Genomic DNA, 19,474 nt, shown 5'->3' on the forward strand with positions numbered 1-19,474 from the left:
TCACATAGTAATGAGGTTCAAAAAAAGTTTAAGAAAATCTATGGTCCGCTTCTGTTGTTGAAGAAAAATATTTTTATGTGAGTCTTCCAAGCCAGGTATATATTTGGTTACCTTTTTAAAACATAGCATCAATGGTCTCTTAATTTTTTGAAGAGGAGACTTGGTGTCACAGGCAGATGTGCCTGTGACAAGGAAACTACTCCTGCTGTTCTGGTGTTTATTCTGATTTGGTCAAATAAATTTGTGAGAAATACCTGTTTATATGTAGAATATATATAGCTGCTACACATTCATTGCTTGGTTGCAAAGATTATATCTCACTTTTGGCAATTCCTAACCTTTGAGCACTTGACTTTGCATTAAAGCCATATACTTTAAACAGGTTTTGGATATAGCACGTGCACACAGGTGCCTGCATGCACATACTCTCTCACATATACATTTTACATACATTGCTACTTAGCAATATTTTCTAGTTAAAGAATATGAAAACAACCCTCTTCTCCGTAAGAAAGTACCATATTCATTTTTCATGTTTCACCTTAAATTTTACAGTTGCTAAGCTAAAAATCTTAAATCTATCCTTGCGGGGCTTTTATTATGATATATATTTAATTTTGATTGTGGACATCCTGAAATAGAAACCAGATCTTTCAAAGTCCTTCGTAAGCTTCAGTATTAAACAAAGAACTAAGAAGGAAGACAAACAACAGTGTTCTTTAGAATACGTAATCTCTGCTTGCATGAATCTGCAGCTGACTTGGGGATGACCAGGAAAAAACCTCTGTGTACACAGCTACTGAATTCTTCATCTCACATCCACATCTAAGGAACACTTGTCTTTCAAGTGTCATAACAGATTTGTAAGAATATGCTTTTAACAGTAGGCAATCCATCCAAAATGAAATAAACTGAACATCTTTGTCAGTGAGAAAAGGTGAGGTCCTACTAACTCTTCCACAGTTACTCATCGGCACACGTTATCCTCAGCAGAATTATAACACCGGTACGGCTTTTTCCTTGCAAAGACTGCGTGGCAGCAAATACTGCTTTGAGGAAAGACCCTTCATTTACCAGAACAGAAGCATGAAGTTAAAAAACAAAACAAAATCTTTCTCTTAATAGCGTTTCTTTCCCTTCAGGATAAAAAAAACCCAAACAACCTCTTGAAACTCCATTAATATGAGGCCTGACATGCTCTCTAGGATATCCCTACCTTTTGCCAGAAGCTACAAATGTATACTCTAAAGTAAACAATGGAAAGGTTACTGAAGGTTAAGTACATTCACATACTTCAGAGCGTGCAGCCAGCCGCCACGCTGGGCAGATAATTTGCACAGCATGAACCCAGTACCCCAGTTCAGCTGGGCTGGAGGCCACTGACCATGTCGGGCGTCCCCCCGGGTGGGTGCAAGCGTCGGGGCACCTCTGCCTGTCTCCCCATCCACCCCTCCTGACTCCTCACCCATCGGTCTTCCGTGGGGATTCCCCGGCTGGCCTCATGACACACTCCATGACATCACCTGCCTGCTAATAATAGCACTTCAGTCAGCCACCCGCCAGCAGAGACGGATGGGTTCGGTTACAGACGCACTCACTGAATGGCTGTGTCGTGCGGTGGTGTGTCGCATACCCCCCACCATCCCTCTCCCCATGGCTTGTTCCTCTGCTGCCAAGGAAACAGAGAACTCTGTGTGCTCTGCTTCCTCTTTCCAACACAATTTTCCAGGTTTGCTGTAATGAAATCTCCATTGACATCAGGGCCAGCTGCTGAGTGTTCTCAGAAACATCCTCAGCTATATGACTGTGGCCATCCTGTTCATTAAGTGTAGGATAAACTGCTCAGTCTGTAATTTTGAGTCATGCATACACAGCGGCATTCTGCAGCAAAGAATTTACAGTGCCAGAGTAAAGCAATGGAATAGAACTCCTTCACACTGATGCTTTTTTGAAATCTGTTCTCTGGCACCCGTTACCCCTTATCACAGTTGTTCCCCAAATTACTTTAAGTTTAGGACTCACCACATGATTTGTGCATACTTTGGTCAAAACTATCAGATACGCATGACAGGAAGAGCCTTTTGTCTTTGCACCTACTTCTGGAAAGCACTTGAGTCCTGGAAGGATGCTTATGAAGACCTGCAGTGCCTTTCTCTCTCTATGAGGGATTGTCTATGCAGCAAAAAAGCAGTCAAAGGTTGACATAGACCTTGGCATAGACACAACAATTGGGACATAAGGCCAGTTGGGGTCCTCTAATAGCTAGCCTGTCATCAAACATCTACTGCTGGTCTTCACTGCTGATGGCACGATCCAACCCTGTCTGATTTCAGCTGTGATACAAAGGCCTCGACCTACCACATGTATGTCTCCAATCTGCACAGCCTCAGAGCAGTGCAAGCCATACTAAAACACATTCAGGCCCCTATCCCTCCCTGTGAGTTTTAGGAAGGAACAGAAGAGGTTCTGACAGTAGTATAAAGCCAGAATGTTTATTAAAATAGGCAGGTAATTCTACCCCTAACACCTTGTTTACTGTGCAAACCTCTACTGAAAAAAGCCAACCAGCTTTTTCAACTTTTTGTAATTGCTGACACTATCCTGAATCGCACTGTACAGAGTACTACATTATTCATTCCTTTACATACTATTTACCTTATTAATGATGATGTAAAAAGCAGAATTGTTGGGAAAATCCTAAGTGCAGTGCTACAAGCAAATGGACACAGACCACTGCCTGGCACCCCAGAAATTTGACTTGTGCATTGCATCCTTTCCTTGATCAAGTTCCTCTATGGGAATCTCATCACTATGGTTGTTCTAGTGTTTCCTAACATTCTCTCTATGATTGAATTCCAAAGGTCATCTGAGACGCAGTCACATAATCACTCCTTGGATGCAGGACAACTGCAACAACTTATTTGCTCTGAACTGCGTGTCACCGTACTCCCACCTTGAATAGCATCTACCTGGGAACTACATCTATACAGGAATTGAATTCTTCTCTGTAACAAGAAGGTTGCCAGTCCCTGTATACTATACATGCTTTCTTATATGCATTACCTTTATATACTTATAAGAAATATTTAAAAAGTTTTATGAAGATGACCTGATTTTTAAAATCTTGTGACCCTGATTTCATAGCATCAGCTGGTTAGAAGTGGAGAAAATAACAACTTCCTCCCTGAGAGAAGTCTCCCTGCTTTTTTATCAGAATTAACTTCAGCCCTAATACTCTAACTAGTTTTCTGCAAATGGATTTGGCTTCAAAGTGGCTCTGCCCACACTGAGCTAACTGCACAACAGAGGCTAATGGTTAAAGCAAGGACCTTTGGAGGCTACTGTTTCTTGTTGTATTGGGCTCATGTTCCCTGTGAATGCCAGCGAGTAACAGATTATCTAAAGCACATCTAAAACTCTACTTCTTTTGTGCAGTTAAAATGTTAATGTTGGTATATACTAAAGGAAAAGGAGCAAGAAAAAAAGCTGACTATTAAAGAGAACAGGCTTGTACTCTCTGCAGCATCTATACCTCAGCGGGATTTCATGTACTAAAGCTGATACACACTGGGAAAGCCTTTCTCCGTACAGAAGTGCAGTCCATTCAGTGACACGAGCTCTTTTCTTGCCAACAAAACAAACCTTGAGATCTTTGCTTCCTTCCCCCTCTTCTAGTCTCTATGCCCTGCTGTGTTTTTATTTTAGAAAAACAGTTTCAGTTCTCCTCACAGACAGCTTGCTTGAATGTTATGATAAATTTAAACTTGGACTTCGCCATTTTCATCTGTAGCGCCATGATGCAAAAGGACCCTCTGAAAATGGTACCTCTGACATTTCTGTTACTTTGTTTCAGGTTTACATATTTAAATAATGATTATTCAACTAAAAATTCAGCCAATTTACGGTGATCATCCCCAAACCAACTACTGAGAGCAATGTTGGACGGAGAGGGGTAAGGGAGGAGACAGCAAAGAAAATACTCTTTCATTTTTAATACTGCTGTTTAGTTTTAGAAACAGATGAATCTCCTCCTTAACAGTTTCAGCTCTCCTTACCAGCCGACAGGTACATCCAGTATCATTTATTTTTAGCAGTGGTGCACATTGAGGACACTCTATGCTCTTTTCAGACAGATAAACATTCAGACTATAGGCTTCACTTCACTTCTAGTACCAAGTATTTTTTCCCCTCATCTTCTAAACTTGCCTAGTTATCCTCCATTTAATAATCAGCACTGGGGTACCTGATAACCCTAGATGTTAACAAGGTGAAGGAAATATTTAAGTTATAACACAGAGAGATGCATGTAGAAAGATTTTAATCAAACACTCCTCAAAATCCTTACACTGAATACATGAGGCTGAAAAAGATTTAAGCCTTATTACCTTAATCTTTTTCTGTATTGACAAAGTGCTATCATAACAAACGATCTTGTAAAAGCTAGAACTGTATTATTTGATTATAAAGGTCTTTGCAGTTTTCAGGTATCCATAATATGAATTCTTAAACTGGAGCCATGCAGCCTCCAAACTGCCTGGAGAGGTTGCTGGGTCCCTGACTTGCCTCACTTCCTATTTTCAACCAGTGAAATGCACTAACAGAACTACTGCCTTCTAATGCAGGAAACTGCTGTCAACATTGCAGGAGTTATATTCTCTTGCCAATTAAAGAAGATGGTATAACAGTAATTGTGAAGGTTGGAATAAAAAAATTATTTTGTTGGCCAGAAAAGCCTAATAACGAGCAAATCAAAGGAAATATTTCATCTTCCATGGGTAATCCAGAAGTCAACACAGACTAATACTTACTGCATATTTTCCTATGTACTTAAAATGCCACAGTTAAAGAATATTCCTGCCTTGAATATTGCTCATGACTATCCAGTCTTGATACTCTCAAACTGAATTAATTTAGAAAGAAAACAGTGTGGTTTCAAACACCACACTGTACCTGCAAAAAGAACTGCCAAAATCAAGCATTTCCAGGTCCAGTCTTTCAGACAAGAAGACAGAGACAGTGATGCTAACGACTTATCTGACATACAGGATTAGCAACAAAAGGATGGAGAGCGTGACTCCAAACTATGAGATCTGGCAGTTTCCCTACAAGGGAAACACCGTACCCTCAACACTCTCCATCTGCCACACATTCAGAACGAGCTGTTTCAGAGCAACCATCTGAGACTCACTGATCAGTTCAGCATCTGCCATCCTTACTCCAACTGAAGCTTTACTGACCAACAATTGTGTTGAAAATGCAGCTTCAGAGTCATAGCAACAAACTTGTTAGCTTGAATAGCTTGCCAGAGCAAGTACCAGAATCTGATCTTTAGACAAAAGGACGTTCCCTTTAGTACTGGCTGCCTCCTGTCTTACAGCGCAAGCCCATCAGTGCAGAATGCCGTTCTTTTCACTATGCCAACCTAACTCTGAATACTAAGGGTATGCTGGCACACACGTCTTTATGGGTTAGAGCAAGCAATGACAAACCAGACACGTGACTGCGGATGGTCCCTCAGAGTTAAATCTGACTTGACTCAAGAGTTAGCTCCAAGTTTGAACACAGGATGCCAATAACATATGTAAACTCATCCTTTGTCCAGCATTAGCAAGACCTGCTTCTAAAAACGTAAACTGCAACCCAGTATCTTTTGCACTAAAAAAAAATGGTTGTGTAAGAGGCTGCAGTTTTTTTGACTTACCAGGAGATGGCGGCTGAATCTTAGGTTGTTTCTTAGTATCTCCAGTGCTGAAGACTTCTGGAGGGGGCTCCTCCCCTCGCTCAATCTTGCACTCGAAGGCAAACAGGTACTGAATGTATTGTTTTTTCAGGGAGCTGGCTGCGCTGCTCGAGGTGCCAACGTTCAAGGTGGTTGCCAGCTCACGCCACTTTTTGTTTTTATTAACCTAGCAAAATAAAAGGCAGAATCATTGGTTTGCAGCAACGTGGTTTGTTTCAGTCAGGAGACAAATAAAGAAAAAAGGAAAAAAAAAACCACTTAATGTCTTAATGTCTCGGTTTACTTTTTTTATTTTCCTCTTTTAACTAATGCTCATTACTCCCACACACAGTAATGCATAGACAGCATTTACAGTTATAAAGCTATTAAGGAACCTGCTGATAGCTACATAAAAGGCTTTGCTTGTGGAGAGTCTTCTGCATGGTGCATCTTTTAAATGCCTTGTACTCTTCCCAGGCCTATGCTCTTCAGTTAGCAATCCATCTCCAAGCACGTTTATGCTCATCCTCCCCCTCTCCGACACCCACCTGCACCCACCTCATCCTAATTAAAAAGCAGCTTCTAAAAACTAATTTAGAAAGCAATAACAACGTTATTCTGCAATTTAAGTGTTTTGATGATTGATATGAAAAATAATTTTTTCTCCAAAACAGTCACCAGCTATCAAACTGTTCAGGCTATAATTCCTGATTCAAGTCCTTTCACTTCAGGGCATCTTGCAGGGACAGATCAATGATCCTTTGGCTAGATAGGAGGCAGAGTGAAGCAAGGCTCCTTAATTAATTAAGGCAGACTTCAAACACACAGGGCTAGTCCAGCAATACTCTGTATTGCAGTGCTGACTACACAACTTCACTTGTTTGCAGAGTAAAGCTGAGAATATTGAAAGACTCTGTTCATGAGTTCCTCAAACACAGCTGACCCATAATAACAGTGAAGTTCATTTGTCATCCTGGATGATGCCACTGGCTTGCTCAGCTGCATCACTTACCGCAGCCAGTATTTTTGCCGCAATATCTGATGCCCCAAAGTTCATTCAACCAGTTGTGCAATTGCTAGGTATGAGCCAAGGAGAGAAAGCAGCACTGAACTAAATGAGCTTTAAATGTCTGAGTGTCTCAACTTTTGCTGGGGAAGAATCCTGATTCTTGCACACCACAAAGGCTGCTACTTGCCCTGAGACCCGAGATTTTAATGACTCCAACTTAACTTGTACAGTCGCAAAGGTTATCATTAGCCATACTGTTCCTAAGCTTGTGTGCCAGCAAAGGAAACATTTGTTACGTTTCTCTCAGTGTTTAATAACACCTTAACCGCTGCCAGTCAGCAAAGATCTTTTGAGGAGAGCATTAATGCATGACTATGTGAAGTCTTTTTATTTCCCTGGTACATCCTGCAGGAACCCAGGAGTTAAAGGAGACAAGATTTTCATAAATTGCCCCTGTTGTGACTTGAAATCCAGTTGCACAGCCTTTTGTGCCTACTGACTTACAGCTAAGCAGTGCACAATGAACACATTGCACGAAGCAAACAGAAACATTCATGTCTAAATGCCCAGGCATTTAAAACAAGACTATCAACAGCTGGTCTGTTCGTGTTGGGACCCCATCAACTGCAACTATTGAGATGGAGAATATGCAGCGCTGCTGCACAGCTCTACTGCTTGCTACTCTTGGGCAGAATCGGGAGACGTGGAGTGCAGCAGTTGGAGCACTCCAAAAGCTGCAGCTTTTCAACGAAAGCATCGCACAGTTGCATTTAAATAAACCTCAGCAAGCGAAGCTCTGCACCTCTCAGTATCCAGATAAACATGGTGATCATTCCTGTGAGCACACCGGCAAAATCAGTAGCCTTTAACCATCATTTTTTACCAGTACTGAAGCATGTACATTTGTAACTCAGGCTCTTTCAAAAATCAGTCTAAGTGAACAGCACCTATTCTTTGGCAACACATAATGTCTGTCACTGCAAATCAGCACTAAGTGTCCCAAAATAAAATAAATTTCCTTAGTAAGCAAACATGAATGACTCTCTAGAATACCCCATCTGCCCCACATCTTGCTTAATTTTTGATGCTAAGAGCCATACTACGGGCACAATCACACTATTTGAAGCAGAGCAGCTGCATGATACAATTTACCTGTAATAAAGTTTCTAAGCTAAAAGTAATCAAATCTTTATGATGCTGAGGGGCATGAGCTGATCTCTAAAAATGTCAGGAAAACATAGCTTACCCATATAGAGCATTTAACAACTGGCAAGGTTAAGTACATTAGGTTTCTCTGCCTTCATTTAATAACAGGAACAGCTAAATTCCCTGGACTTGAGGGGCCAATGATGTAATTCAGTAGTCAAATCCTATGTCGTGAGGTATACCATTAAAAACAGCATTAAAAGTACTACTAACCAATGCTGGACATTTGTTTCTTGAGCTAACAAAATGTGCTCTCACTATAAGGATCTAATTGTTTTGCCCTATTTTTGAGCTCAGATTTTGTAGTTAGTGTAAAATTGTATCTATTTAAATATTAAATATTTTATATTAAATATTGCTTATACATATTTAGCAATATAGCTGTGTTTAAAACCTTATCTTGCAAAGCACTGAGCAACCAGAAACATTCCTAAACCCACAGAAATTACGAGTCTCGGCACTTCACAGTAGCTTCTAGCACCTCACCAGAGTGATCCCCCAGATGCAAGGGATGCTTTGTAAAAGCATCAGATAAGGACAGAAGACTTCAAATACCAAATCTAGAGCTGCAAATACTGACCATTTTCCCTTGCTTTCCCTTTCGGTGGTGGCAGACAATGAACCATTTAGTTTTGCTCTGTGGTTGTCAGTCTTACAGAATTAACACGTAATTTCCAACCACCCCTTTGTGAAGCTTCCAGTTAACTGGTGAGAACACAAAACAAAGCTCTCTCTTCTATCAGTGACATTTTGATTCTCAGATCTTCTTGCTTTCATATTCCTTCATCTCAATTCAGTGATTCACCTTTTCCTTGTAATCATTATGTTAGTAAGGCAACCCAAAATATCCCGTAAGCATTTGCCAAACACAGGGAAAGCACAGTCCGAGTCTAAGAAACGTAAGCACCACAGAGACTTGGAGATGAAAGGTTTGGGACAAATGACTGCATTTTCAACAATACATCTGCCATTTCTCTGGAGAGGTGAAATGATTTGTCCTAAAAGCAGTATCCCTGACCATGAAGGATGGATTTCAAAATCTCCTTTTTCTTTCAGCTCTATCACCTCTTTCTAACTCATAACTTTGATCCAGTGGTCTTCTACTCTTTTCTTCTCTTAGTGGCATTATTGAATTCACCTGAACAGGTAACAATTTCACCTGCCCACAGCAATGATATATTTTGATTCACACTGCAGAGTTTCAGGGCAATTACACACCTAAAATTAACTCCAGACAAATATTAAAGGACAAAACTCTGTTTTCTTCAACAACTTGGCCAAGGCTGAAAATGTAACCAGCAGGAAATACTCTAGATAAAAATGTCTATCACCTTTTCAAAAGGTTCACTTTTAAGCACTACTTCTCACCTGTGCTAAACCTCCAATCTCTTTGACACAGACATAGAGCCTGAACAGGTCCAGAGGCTTCTTGCCTACAGCTGGCAGGCTGGCCACAGGGGTGCCTCTCTCCTCCATGAACGTGAGGTACCGATCCACCCACATCTTGCGCTCTGGCTCATTTCCCAGTTCATAGACCTTTGTGATCTTCTCTCCAGTTGTGGTAGAGGAACTTGATTTCTAAATTGCAAGAAGAAAAAAAAAAGAGTTGGGGGAAGGGTGGGAAGGGGAGGGGAAAAGAAAGTAAGAAACTCACAACATTGAAAAAGAGAAGATGTCAAACAAACTAAAGCTATCACACAACAGTCAGGAATGAAGGCTACTAGTTCAGGCACAAACAGTACATTCTGTCCATAAATGGAAAATTCAGCTTTAAATAAAGGGCCCAAACTCCCCATTTTCATATTTCTTTCACTGATTTGAACTTTGGATCCCAGAAGGCAAGTTCCTGATGTTGCCTCGTGTCATTTTAAGAAGAAGTCGCTCTCATATAGTGCTTCTCAACCACGTATCTCCAAATGCTTTGCAAGCAATAGTTCGGGTAAAATTTAACACAAGTTTGTCCCACACAATTTTACATAATCCTAAAACCAAACCAAATCGACCCTCTCCTCTTTGCTCCCAAAAAGGGGCTAGAAAGCCTGAAAGTGTTTCTCCAGAACAGGAATTGCAAAAACGTAGCCTAAAGTGCAAATCATTACAAACTACTACACTTAGGAGTAGCACTCTTTAAAGTCACAAATGGTTATGCTTTACTACCTCTTCACATCACCGCTGGCCAAAAGGCAAGATGAGCAAGAATGCCTACAGTACAAGGAGATTGGTGGCAATCTTTGTGAACTGTCAATTAGCTGCCTGAGCCAGTAACGCTTATGAATAGCTACTACTACTCTTCCCCCTTGAAAGGGGATAGAAAACAGCCATCTCACATGTCGTCCCTTGCAAAAAGTGTGTTTATTATGACCTGGGGAAAACAAGGGATGCACAGTGATCAGAGCTGAATCACCATCGGGAAAACTGAAAGAGGTGGAAAGAGCAGAATTCTTTCTCACCTGGCACAATTGCAGGAGAGTCTGTTCTAATGCTGCTAATTGGGCTTTACAGCTAATAAAAGATCATGTTATCTTGATATCCTTTTCTTCTCAATGTGGAGAAGGCAGAAAGCTCTGAGGCTGCTACCCAAGCTGTATCTTCTCACCATATCTTTTCTGTGCAATATAACCATGTGAGCTGGGCTCTGTGCCATATGTGGATGGACTACGTCCTATCTGAGGTGCGTCTGATCTGACAGCAGAGTGAGGCCGCTGCTACTGCGGCAAGATCCTCCTGCTTGGAGAAGGTGATGTGATCTGCTCAGCAGTGAAAGACGGGAATGGGCCAGAACTAAGCAAAAGAGAAAAAGATTGATATAAAGCTTTGGGAAAGGAGCCAAATACATGAAGGGAAACATATCCTTTATGTCTGTATAGGCAAATCTTAAACTTTGTTGTTGATTGCAGCAGACATTTCTTTAAACTAATCTAGTCAATCACTGTCTCCCTCCTTCGTCTTTTCTTTGCTTTGAACAGGAGACAGCATTATTCTGAGGTAAACAGGAACTTATTTCTAGTTGAACATCTCTAAAGACGACCCTCACGGATGTTACAGAACCACTTACTTTGTCCGTGTCCCTACATAGCACTGGTACTCAACACCACAAAAGATGCAACAGAGAAGCATCAAACTGGCAATGACTTTAAAAGCATTGCCACCATTCATCTTGCACGTTAGCCTGGAAAGTATGACAGGTTCTGTACCTCCCTCTAGCCATTAGCTGAAACTTGGCAATGCTGGAGGAGAGCCAGGAGAAAAGAGATGTAAAGCCAAGGGGGGTGACCCAGCAGTTCCATGAGCCATTGCTGTTCTTTCCAGTGAATGGATATTCATTTCAATTAAATAAACAGCCTCCTCTAAAGTTTTCTGCCTTGCTTCCTGGTACTGTAACTTCTTTGCAGTAGCCCCTCCTACAGATATCGTCACCTTTCTTACTTAGCAATGAGGCACACTCCTGAATTTATTTGAGCCATAGTCAGTTGTGCTACAACTCCTACTGAAGTTGAGAGTCAAGGCTGAATTTGTTTTACTAATACTAAGTGGCTGGCAGGAAAGTGCTTTGACATGAGTCCTGCTGGTTACAAAATGAAAGCACAAACTGATTTTGTAATGGCAACCAGCTTACTCTAAGCATCATTTGCTATCTATCTCTGTGTCCAAGAAAATCAGTTTAACTCTTTTCAACAAATATACTTTGACTGAAGATTTTATTGGGGTGGGTGGAAAGAGGGAAGTAGACAAGTCATGTTGCTACCAATTTGGTTTTGTAGAGAGAACAGATGTATGATCACCTAGTGTTGAACAACTGAATAAACTGGAGCTAGCCTACTGCAGCAAGAACAAATTTACTCTGCTGCTTATAAGCATTAATTTTAATCCAACACTTACAATGTCACAGAACTCTAATAATAACGAAGGTGGGAAATTTCAGCTTTTACATAGTAAATTTTGTATGCGTTTATATTCTAACATATGAGGTATCAAAATCCTTTCTATTTCACTTTTATGGTAGCTCACAATTAAGAATGTTCAGATTTACCAGTTTTATGTTTTCATTTTTATATGGTAAAGTAGTTTTTGGGTTTTTTTAACTCAGATTCAGAGCAGAATGGAAACCAGTTAAGAATTTTTCATTCTAGGTTTTCCTACTGTATATCTCAAATGATCCTGCTTTTCAGCAGTGTGGTAGCAGGCTCTAAAACGACAGTATAATCTGAAAACTTTTCACAGCTTACAGAAGGTAAGAAGTGTTTCTTACTGTGTGAGCTTTCAGGTTGTCATGCTTTGTAAAATGGGTGCAATTTTCTTCTGAAATGAAATGTTAACTTCAGAAGAACGCACGGGAGGGAAGAATGCTATTCCTCAAGAGTAAAGATCTTTTCCTCTTCTCTATTTTTATAAATGTAAACATAGAAAAATGACAGATGTGTGCAAGCAAGTCTACACACAAACAAACTTCAGTTCCACATGGACAGGTTCAGCTGGAAGCCTAAATTTGCTTATAGGTAAATGTTATCCCTCAGAAAATAAGGGATTATTACAAAATGATCCTGCTAGCGGACTGTTAACTAAAATGTGTGCATGTCAGGCAATGCTGGAAGAATACAGATCATGAGCTTATTTTCTGTAAAGTCTGCTGATAATTTTGGTGGTAAAAGAATACTGGTGCAAGCCTTTGGCACATACCTTTATGGATTTAGTAGCATCCTACTCTGCTCCTACTCCCTAGCACACTTCTACATTATAGGACTGGCCATGTTTAACGGGTGATTCAACAAAATCCACCAAAGTATGTGGATACTAAAGCCAATTCCCACATTAAATCTGCTGAAGTCTATACTTTATTTTCAATATTTATTTTCACACCTATTAAATCTGTATTATATGCAGACCCTTGTATGGCGAGTCTGCAGAATCCTTCAGAACAACACAAATTTCAGTAGGAGTTCTTCCTACATGAAGGTAGTGGGTAGTGGTTTCTGTACATATATTTAAAAATTTGTATTTATAGAGCTATCTACTGCTCATTTCCCCTAATTCAATAATGCCCATGTTACTCTTATTACATAGACCTATTTTACTACAACACAGCATGCATACATCGGCAGCAAAACTTGCCGAAGTTCAGTCTCTGGCAGAGGCTTTTGCAGGACGCAATCCTCCATCAAGACTTCCTCCTGAAGGACTCTGCAGACCCCTAACAGCTAGCACCATGGAGATACAGTACTATTCAGTTGCATTCATTGTAACGTTCACGGGTCCCTAGGAATAGGTACCTATGAATAGCATTTTATGGTGTTTTCATAACCTACTCTTTTATTCATGTTGCAGTGACCCTGAATAGTTCTCACCTACACTTGAAATTTCTCTTTTAAAGAATTCTAAAGCCACCTTGCCACTGTCAGGGACGTATACGACATGTGAAATTAGCATAGCAGAAATGTTCTTTTACTGATGTACCCAAAGACCACTCAAAACATAACATTTAACTATTCCGTCTCCACATTTTTTCATGCCTCACTTCCACATAAAACTACTGAAAGAGAGAATCCACTTAGTAGGATCACAGGGATACTGTGAAGCGAATCATAGACCATTCATCCTTGCTTTTATCCTCTGCTGGAATGGAGAAGTTGTAGCACATGAAGCATCTTTGGAATTTAATGAACGAATTCAAGCTGTTTTCAAGTGTAATGAAACGCCTGTAATCAATCGTTCCAGTCTATGTCAGGCTGTTGTTGAAGTCAATGAAGTTATCCAATACACTGGCCTTCATGGGACAAAAGGCATCAGCCAATTTACAGCATTTATTTTTCTGTCATTCCAAAGCATTGTATTTATCTATATCTGTGCACCAAGAAGCTAACTGAAGCTAAAGATGCAGCAGCATTTGGACAGAAGGGCATTCAGAAGAAACTGAAAGCACAAACTTGCTCTGTTTATTTTCTCCAACACTAGATTTTGGCATATTTACATGGAAAAAACTCCACATATGTTCATGACGACTTGAAGATTTGGTATGCAGTTTATGCAAAGAGCTCAGGAATGCACTATCATATGGTAGCCTTGTAGAAGAACAACTCGTTGATTTGGACAGTCTGTGCAATAACTCTTTTGCTCTCCTCCTGAAAACTGCTCAAACAAGCAATATTCTAAACATTACTACAAAGCAAACTAACAGAGGTTTTGGTACCACACTTTCAGAATCGCGGTTAAGATGAGACTTTGTGGAAAGAAGTAACACCATCTGCCTTCTGAGACTCAAAGTCGCTGCCAAATAAACATCAAAATATTAAGGTGGTGCATTTTATGCCATGCTGCCCCTTTGCTCAGGGGATTCGCTAGATGTCTGGTTTTTGGATGGGTAGATCTTTTTCCCTCCAATTGGCCTCCCTCTGTTTGCCCTGAGACATACTCTTTAAGGTATCACTTTGTGAAAATTAAGTTGTTATAAAAGAATTGTTGCTAATTTAAATGCATATTAACATTGGAAAAAAAAACTCTTTATATTTTTCAGAAGAATATATTCCAGTATTTTTCTACAGAGAAATTTCGATCATTATTACTATTGGTAAAAAGAAAGAAAAGAGGAACAATATAGATTTTTCTAATTCAAACAACAAAGCAAAAATAACCAAGCAGACATTTGCTCCCCAGCTTATGTCTGCATTCTCTTTTCTATATAGGTATACAGATTTTCCATGTATGTATATATATAGATACACATGATGAAATCCATTATTAGCTCCACACATCTCTCAGGTTTTTGCTTACAACCTGTATGAGAATGAATAAACATTATTCATCTAAAAAATAGTTTTCCAAAAAGCATACATGCATCAGGTTTTTTTTCTACCCACAATAACTGAATGAAGCAAATCAGAAACAGTTTTGTTTTAGACTGTGCCTCAATAACATAATGATTGTATTTCCAAATACACAATGCAAAATTCAAATTGTTTCAAAAGTATACATGGCAGCTTTTTCGTGGTTAATCTCTGATGGATGTTAGTTTCAATAGGGGAGAAAATTTCTCATTTTGTTTTGTTTTGTATTTTTCTAAATAATCCTAGCAAAGACAAGCGCAACAACCAGAGTGAAGTCAGTTGTGTGAAGGAGTTTGGGCCCAGGAACAGAAATGGAATTGTCCTTAACAACACAGTCGGCATGCTTGGAAGCTGATGCATTACAGGAAGGATGTTTTCTTCACAACAACTGCTGTATTACCAGACAGCACACTTGCACGATGCACGCAATTTTACTCTTTCTTATTTCAAAGTACTCTTGGGACAAATTTTGCCCTGGGATAAGCATGCTCAGGCCCCACTGAAGCCAGGCAGTGGAACTTACAGTCATGTGTCCGAGAGCAGAATTTGTACCCAGTGTTATAAAGAAAGAAAACTGTTTAGTGGATAAATAATGAGGAAAAGGAATTTACAAAACAAACAAGCAAGCATTAAAATATAATTAATTACAAAAAATAAAGAAAAACCAAAAAAACCAGAGCCACTTACAGGGCTTGATGGAGTCTTTGGCCAGCCTGGGCTGCTAATGCTATCACTTTCATCTCCATGAAATGAGGAGATGCTAGCAGAGCTTGGGGACATTGGGGAAGGGACTGGCAGGTTGCCTGGGGTTGGGGGCTGAGAAATACCCTGAGAGCTGTAGCTATCCTGTGGTAGAGGAATAAAAAAAAATAATATGACAAAGGCAGGGCAAACTTTATTAAAAACAAAAAAATACATCCAGTTTAACAGAATGACCAATTTTTATATATAAAATATATATAAACAGAGAGACACATACAGAAAACACACACATATATAAATATATATATAAACGATATTAAAACAGCATTGTTAATTAGTATAATTTGGAAAGTTTGCTGGATGCTTGGCTAAAGTCACTAAGCCACCATGCTTAATTCAAGCTCACATGGAATGCTAAGCATGGGTTTCCCCTTATGAAAGAAAGAAAAAAAACCAAGCTGTTCACCTTATTTTAATCAAATAAGGCAGGAAAGCAAAATATTAAATACGTTGCTGCTGCTGAGGCGGCCAAAACAGGAAGCTATAACTGAAGGCAGAGAAAAATGGCTGCGAGTATTAAAAACAGGCAAGACCCTTCTTCCCCACCCACCTAGCACAGCCAAATCCCCACGCAACTTTTGGCTTGGGTTGCTTGGCCCCCGCAAGTTAAAATGCCGTAAGAACTAGTAACTTTCAGATCCACACAATGAAAGGAAAAAAAACCAAAACCAAACCAAACAAACAAACAAAAAAAGAAAAGAAATAAACAAAGGGATTGCACGTGAATGGAAAGGCATGCAGGAAAGAACAGAAGTGGGTAGGCCAAAACCAGAAGATGAAGGACAATACAGCAGACTTCTGCGGGCTGAACCAACACCACGTGCGGAGGTGGTAAATACCTTTGACTTGCTCTCGGGTTGGGGGGGTCCTTCTTCTTTGCCATCTGCTTTGAGAGGAAGGGGTAGTTTGGACTCACCGGGTGTCATCATATCTGCAAGACCCATAGGTGCTAATCGAAAACAGGAGAAACAGTTAAGCATGATTACGCTTGGCTCTGTCAGAAAAAAATGCGCTTCCTGCTGCAAAATTGTGGCAACACATGAAGCAGAGGTTATCCCACCTTTGTCGTGTTATACTAGCATCCGGAAACCTGGAAACTGGTTCAGTTGAAGCAAGGAAATAAAAGAGAACAAACAAGAGAATACAAGCACCATGCAGCAACAACAAACACTTCACGGAATAAAATTAATTCTTCATGCTGCTGAGTTTTCTACTGTCTCCATATTTGACCACTACATTTTAACAGAAAGGTCTATTTAATAACTACTGCACCTTCCCTTCAGCAACAAATGTAAATGAAAATAATGGGCATTTCGCTTGCAACGTAGAATCCAAGAAAAAAGCTGTATTTCCCAATCACATCTGCATTAACGTTGCTGTCCAGCAGATAATTCCTACCCATACCAACTTCAGTATGGATGGCTCAGACACTGTGAGCCTTAACTACAGAACTGCAAGCTGTAAACTCTGCTCTGTTGGAGAAGCAGCACTCAACTTCTCCCCCTCCTGCCAAAATGAGGTGGGACTATAATGAATGCACAAATGTCTTTCTCTGATAACGGCATGCAGTTGTTTCCCAGGGATGTGAGGAGTTTAAGGGTTTTTTTTATTTGAAGATGCAAGTGCTAAGTATAGTGTTATTGCTGCAGAGCTGCTGGGTTCCTGGATTTCTGGAAAGATGCAAGAAGAAACATTTGGATAAATAGGCGGAAAACAGTGGGTAGAGCAGATGCTAGAAAGTGCCGTGACACTGAATCAATGCAAAATAACCAAAGAACAACAGAAAGACACCAGGTGATTCTTTCCCTGCAGAAAACCATGTGCACAGCATTTGCAAAAGACAGGATTATCTTCCCTTCCTCTCCCTTTTTTCTCGCCCTCACGCCCTTCTTTCAAGGAAGGATAAGAGATAAGAAAAACATAGGATTGAATAACCTACAGGGAAATAAAAAGGAAAAAATACATATCCCCATATCCCAGACTTACAAATTTTAAGAATCAGCAAAGCATCATTGTTAAAAAAAAAAATGAAAAAATCTGATCATTACCAGACTAGCGCACCTCTCTGCAAAATGACAATGCTGGCTTGCACAAGGCAGCAGGCACACTGATAGCAAGCCAAAGATAGGAGAGGGAAAAGAAGCTTTAAAAATACTTCACAGATTGCCCACTACAAAATGATTATTGCACATATTCATGTATTACTATGTTTTAGAAAATAATTGGTTTTAATTACAGCAGTGAGAGCACGAGCAGGACTCTAGCGAATACGCTGGCAAGCTTTGCAGTGTTAATTTGCTAATATCTTTAGCATCACTGCAGGTTGAGACTATGGGTCTGCCAAAAAAACCTACCCAGCCATGTGCCATGTGAGTTTACAACTGTATGCTCAATACTCAGCTTTCAACTACCAGTGTTTTTCATGGACACATTTTGTTGTTTTTTTCAAAGCACATTTGTAGCCCAATCAAGCCCCTAAAGTCATCACAACACATAAATCATAACTGAGACTTTAAAAAAAAAATACTTGCAATACTTAAGACTTCAAGAATTGGAACAAAAAGCCTTTTTCAAGTGGCACAGCTGCAGAGAAAAATCTATTGGGATCAGCTAAAAATGCAGTTATTTTTACGTATGTGTGTGAAACCTCAACAAAACAGCCAAGCAATGTGATACTGGGAAGCCAGCATCCACTATGCATTTGATTCATATGCATTTTGTCCATATACTCCGTTTGAGGAGTTGGGGCAGCTTGTGACCTTTATGAAGTGAGGGATGGCATCCTAACACATTTTGTTTCAAATTCTACAGGGTTTCTTTTTAAGAAAAAGTATTTTCCTATTAGAGATTTTTTAAAATATATGTACATAATGGTCAAACGTATGCCACAGTCTGCTTTCAAACTGGGATACAGAATTATTACACAAATTCCATGTTAACACATTTAATGCTGTCAAAGTGCTAAAAAAAAGAAGTCTTAGTTTTCGTTTCAAAGCAACCAAAGATGACCCTTCCCCACTAAAGAGGTTTTAGAGGGGCCAAACAAGTTATCAATCACACTTCTTCACCAGAATTCTGCATGGCTAAATTCTCACTGTTACCTAGTGCTACCTCACTGGCACATCATATTTTTATTTCAAATATAAGAATTTTGCCCACTCCTGGCAGCCCTGTTTCCATCAGAATTCCTTTATAAAATAATCTCTTTTCCAGAGAGGTTTAAGTAAACGCTTCATGTAAAGAGCAAGTTACCCACATTACCACAAGCATTGTGACTGTATTAATTATGTTTAGAGCTGTAAAATTCCTGATTTATTTTGGCTTTTTAATATTTCTTGTTGCCACATGTAAATATAACTATCAGGAGTTGGAAACAATTATGAAAAATATAATAAAGTTTCCCAAATTCTCTTTCACCTTTTGTTCTTATTTATTTCAGCTACACCCTTTCTTTCTACCTGCAAGGATTTCACTAGCAAATTGTGAAGTTGTCTGTTTCCCTACAGCTTTTACCTAAGATGTTTCCACAACCACTTTTCTATCCACTGTTGAAATGCTGCTTCATAACTTCTTGCAAACCTACTCCCCAGCGATTTGCAAGCAGACATTCCTTCACTTTTTTTAGTGAAGTGGTACAGCAAGAACATTGTTTTGACCCTTTCTGAGCAGTGAAATACTGTTATTGTCACGAAACTGCTAAAATAAGACACACTCTCTTTCTATACAGGCACTAATAATTCTGCGTGTGAAGTGCAGACCAAAGGATAAAACATTTTAGAGAGGAGGATAACAGGGAAATCTTGACTCAAAAGTGTTGTAGCGTACTGTGAATAGGTTTCAAGTACTAGCCTCTGGCTTATTATAAGAATTTAAGAGCTAGAATGATTTCAAAAAGCAAGTATGGGTCAAGGTCCTGAATTAACTATTCCACGCTGAATTTAATGTACTCAAAGGCAGATA

At 39.7% G+C, this 19,474-nt stretch overlaps 1 protein-coding gene across 8 annotated transcripts in view; it reads right to left on the reverse strand.

The window, feature by feature from the left end:
- Positions 1-19,474, reverse strand: part of ARID1B (AT-rich interaction domain 1B) — a 336,986-nt gene that overhangs the window by 17,863 nt on the left and 299,649 nt on the right. For 5 of the 8 annotated variants that reach the window (XM_069852077.1, XM_069852071.1, XM_069852073.1 and 2 more), the window contains 4 exons: positions 16,354-16,463; positions 15,440-15,598; positions 9,303-9,512; positions 5,702-5,906 (listed from right to left, as the gene is read on the reverse strand). In XM_069852077.1, coding sequence (XP_069708178.1) covers positions 5,702-5,906; positions 9,303-9,512; positions 15,440-15,598; positions 16,354-16,463 — 684 coding nt within the window. The remainder of the gene's footprint in view (positions 1-5,701; positions 5,907-9,302; positions 9,513-15,439; positions 15,599-16,353; positions 16,464-19,474) is intronic. The other 3 variants (XM_069852076.1, XM_069852075.1, XM_069852074.1) reach the window with 1 other exon arrangement.

The sequence above is a fragment of the Phaenicophaeus curvirostris genome, chromosome 2 (genome assembly GCF_032191515.1).
Source record: "Phaenicophaeus curvirostris isolate KB17595 chromosome 2, BPBGC_Pcur_1.0, whole genome shotgun sequence".
Lineage (NCBI taxonomy): Eukaryota > Metazoa > Chordata > Aves > Cuculiformes > Cuculidae > Phaenicophaeus > Phaenicophaeus curvirostris.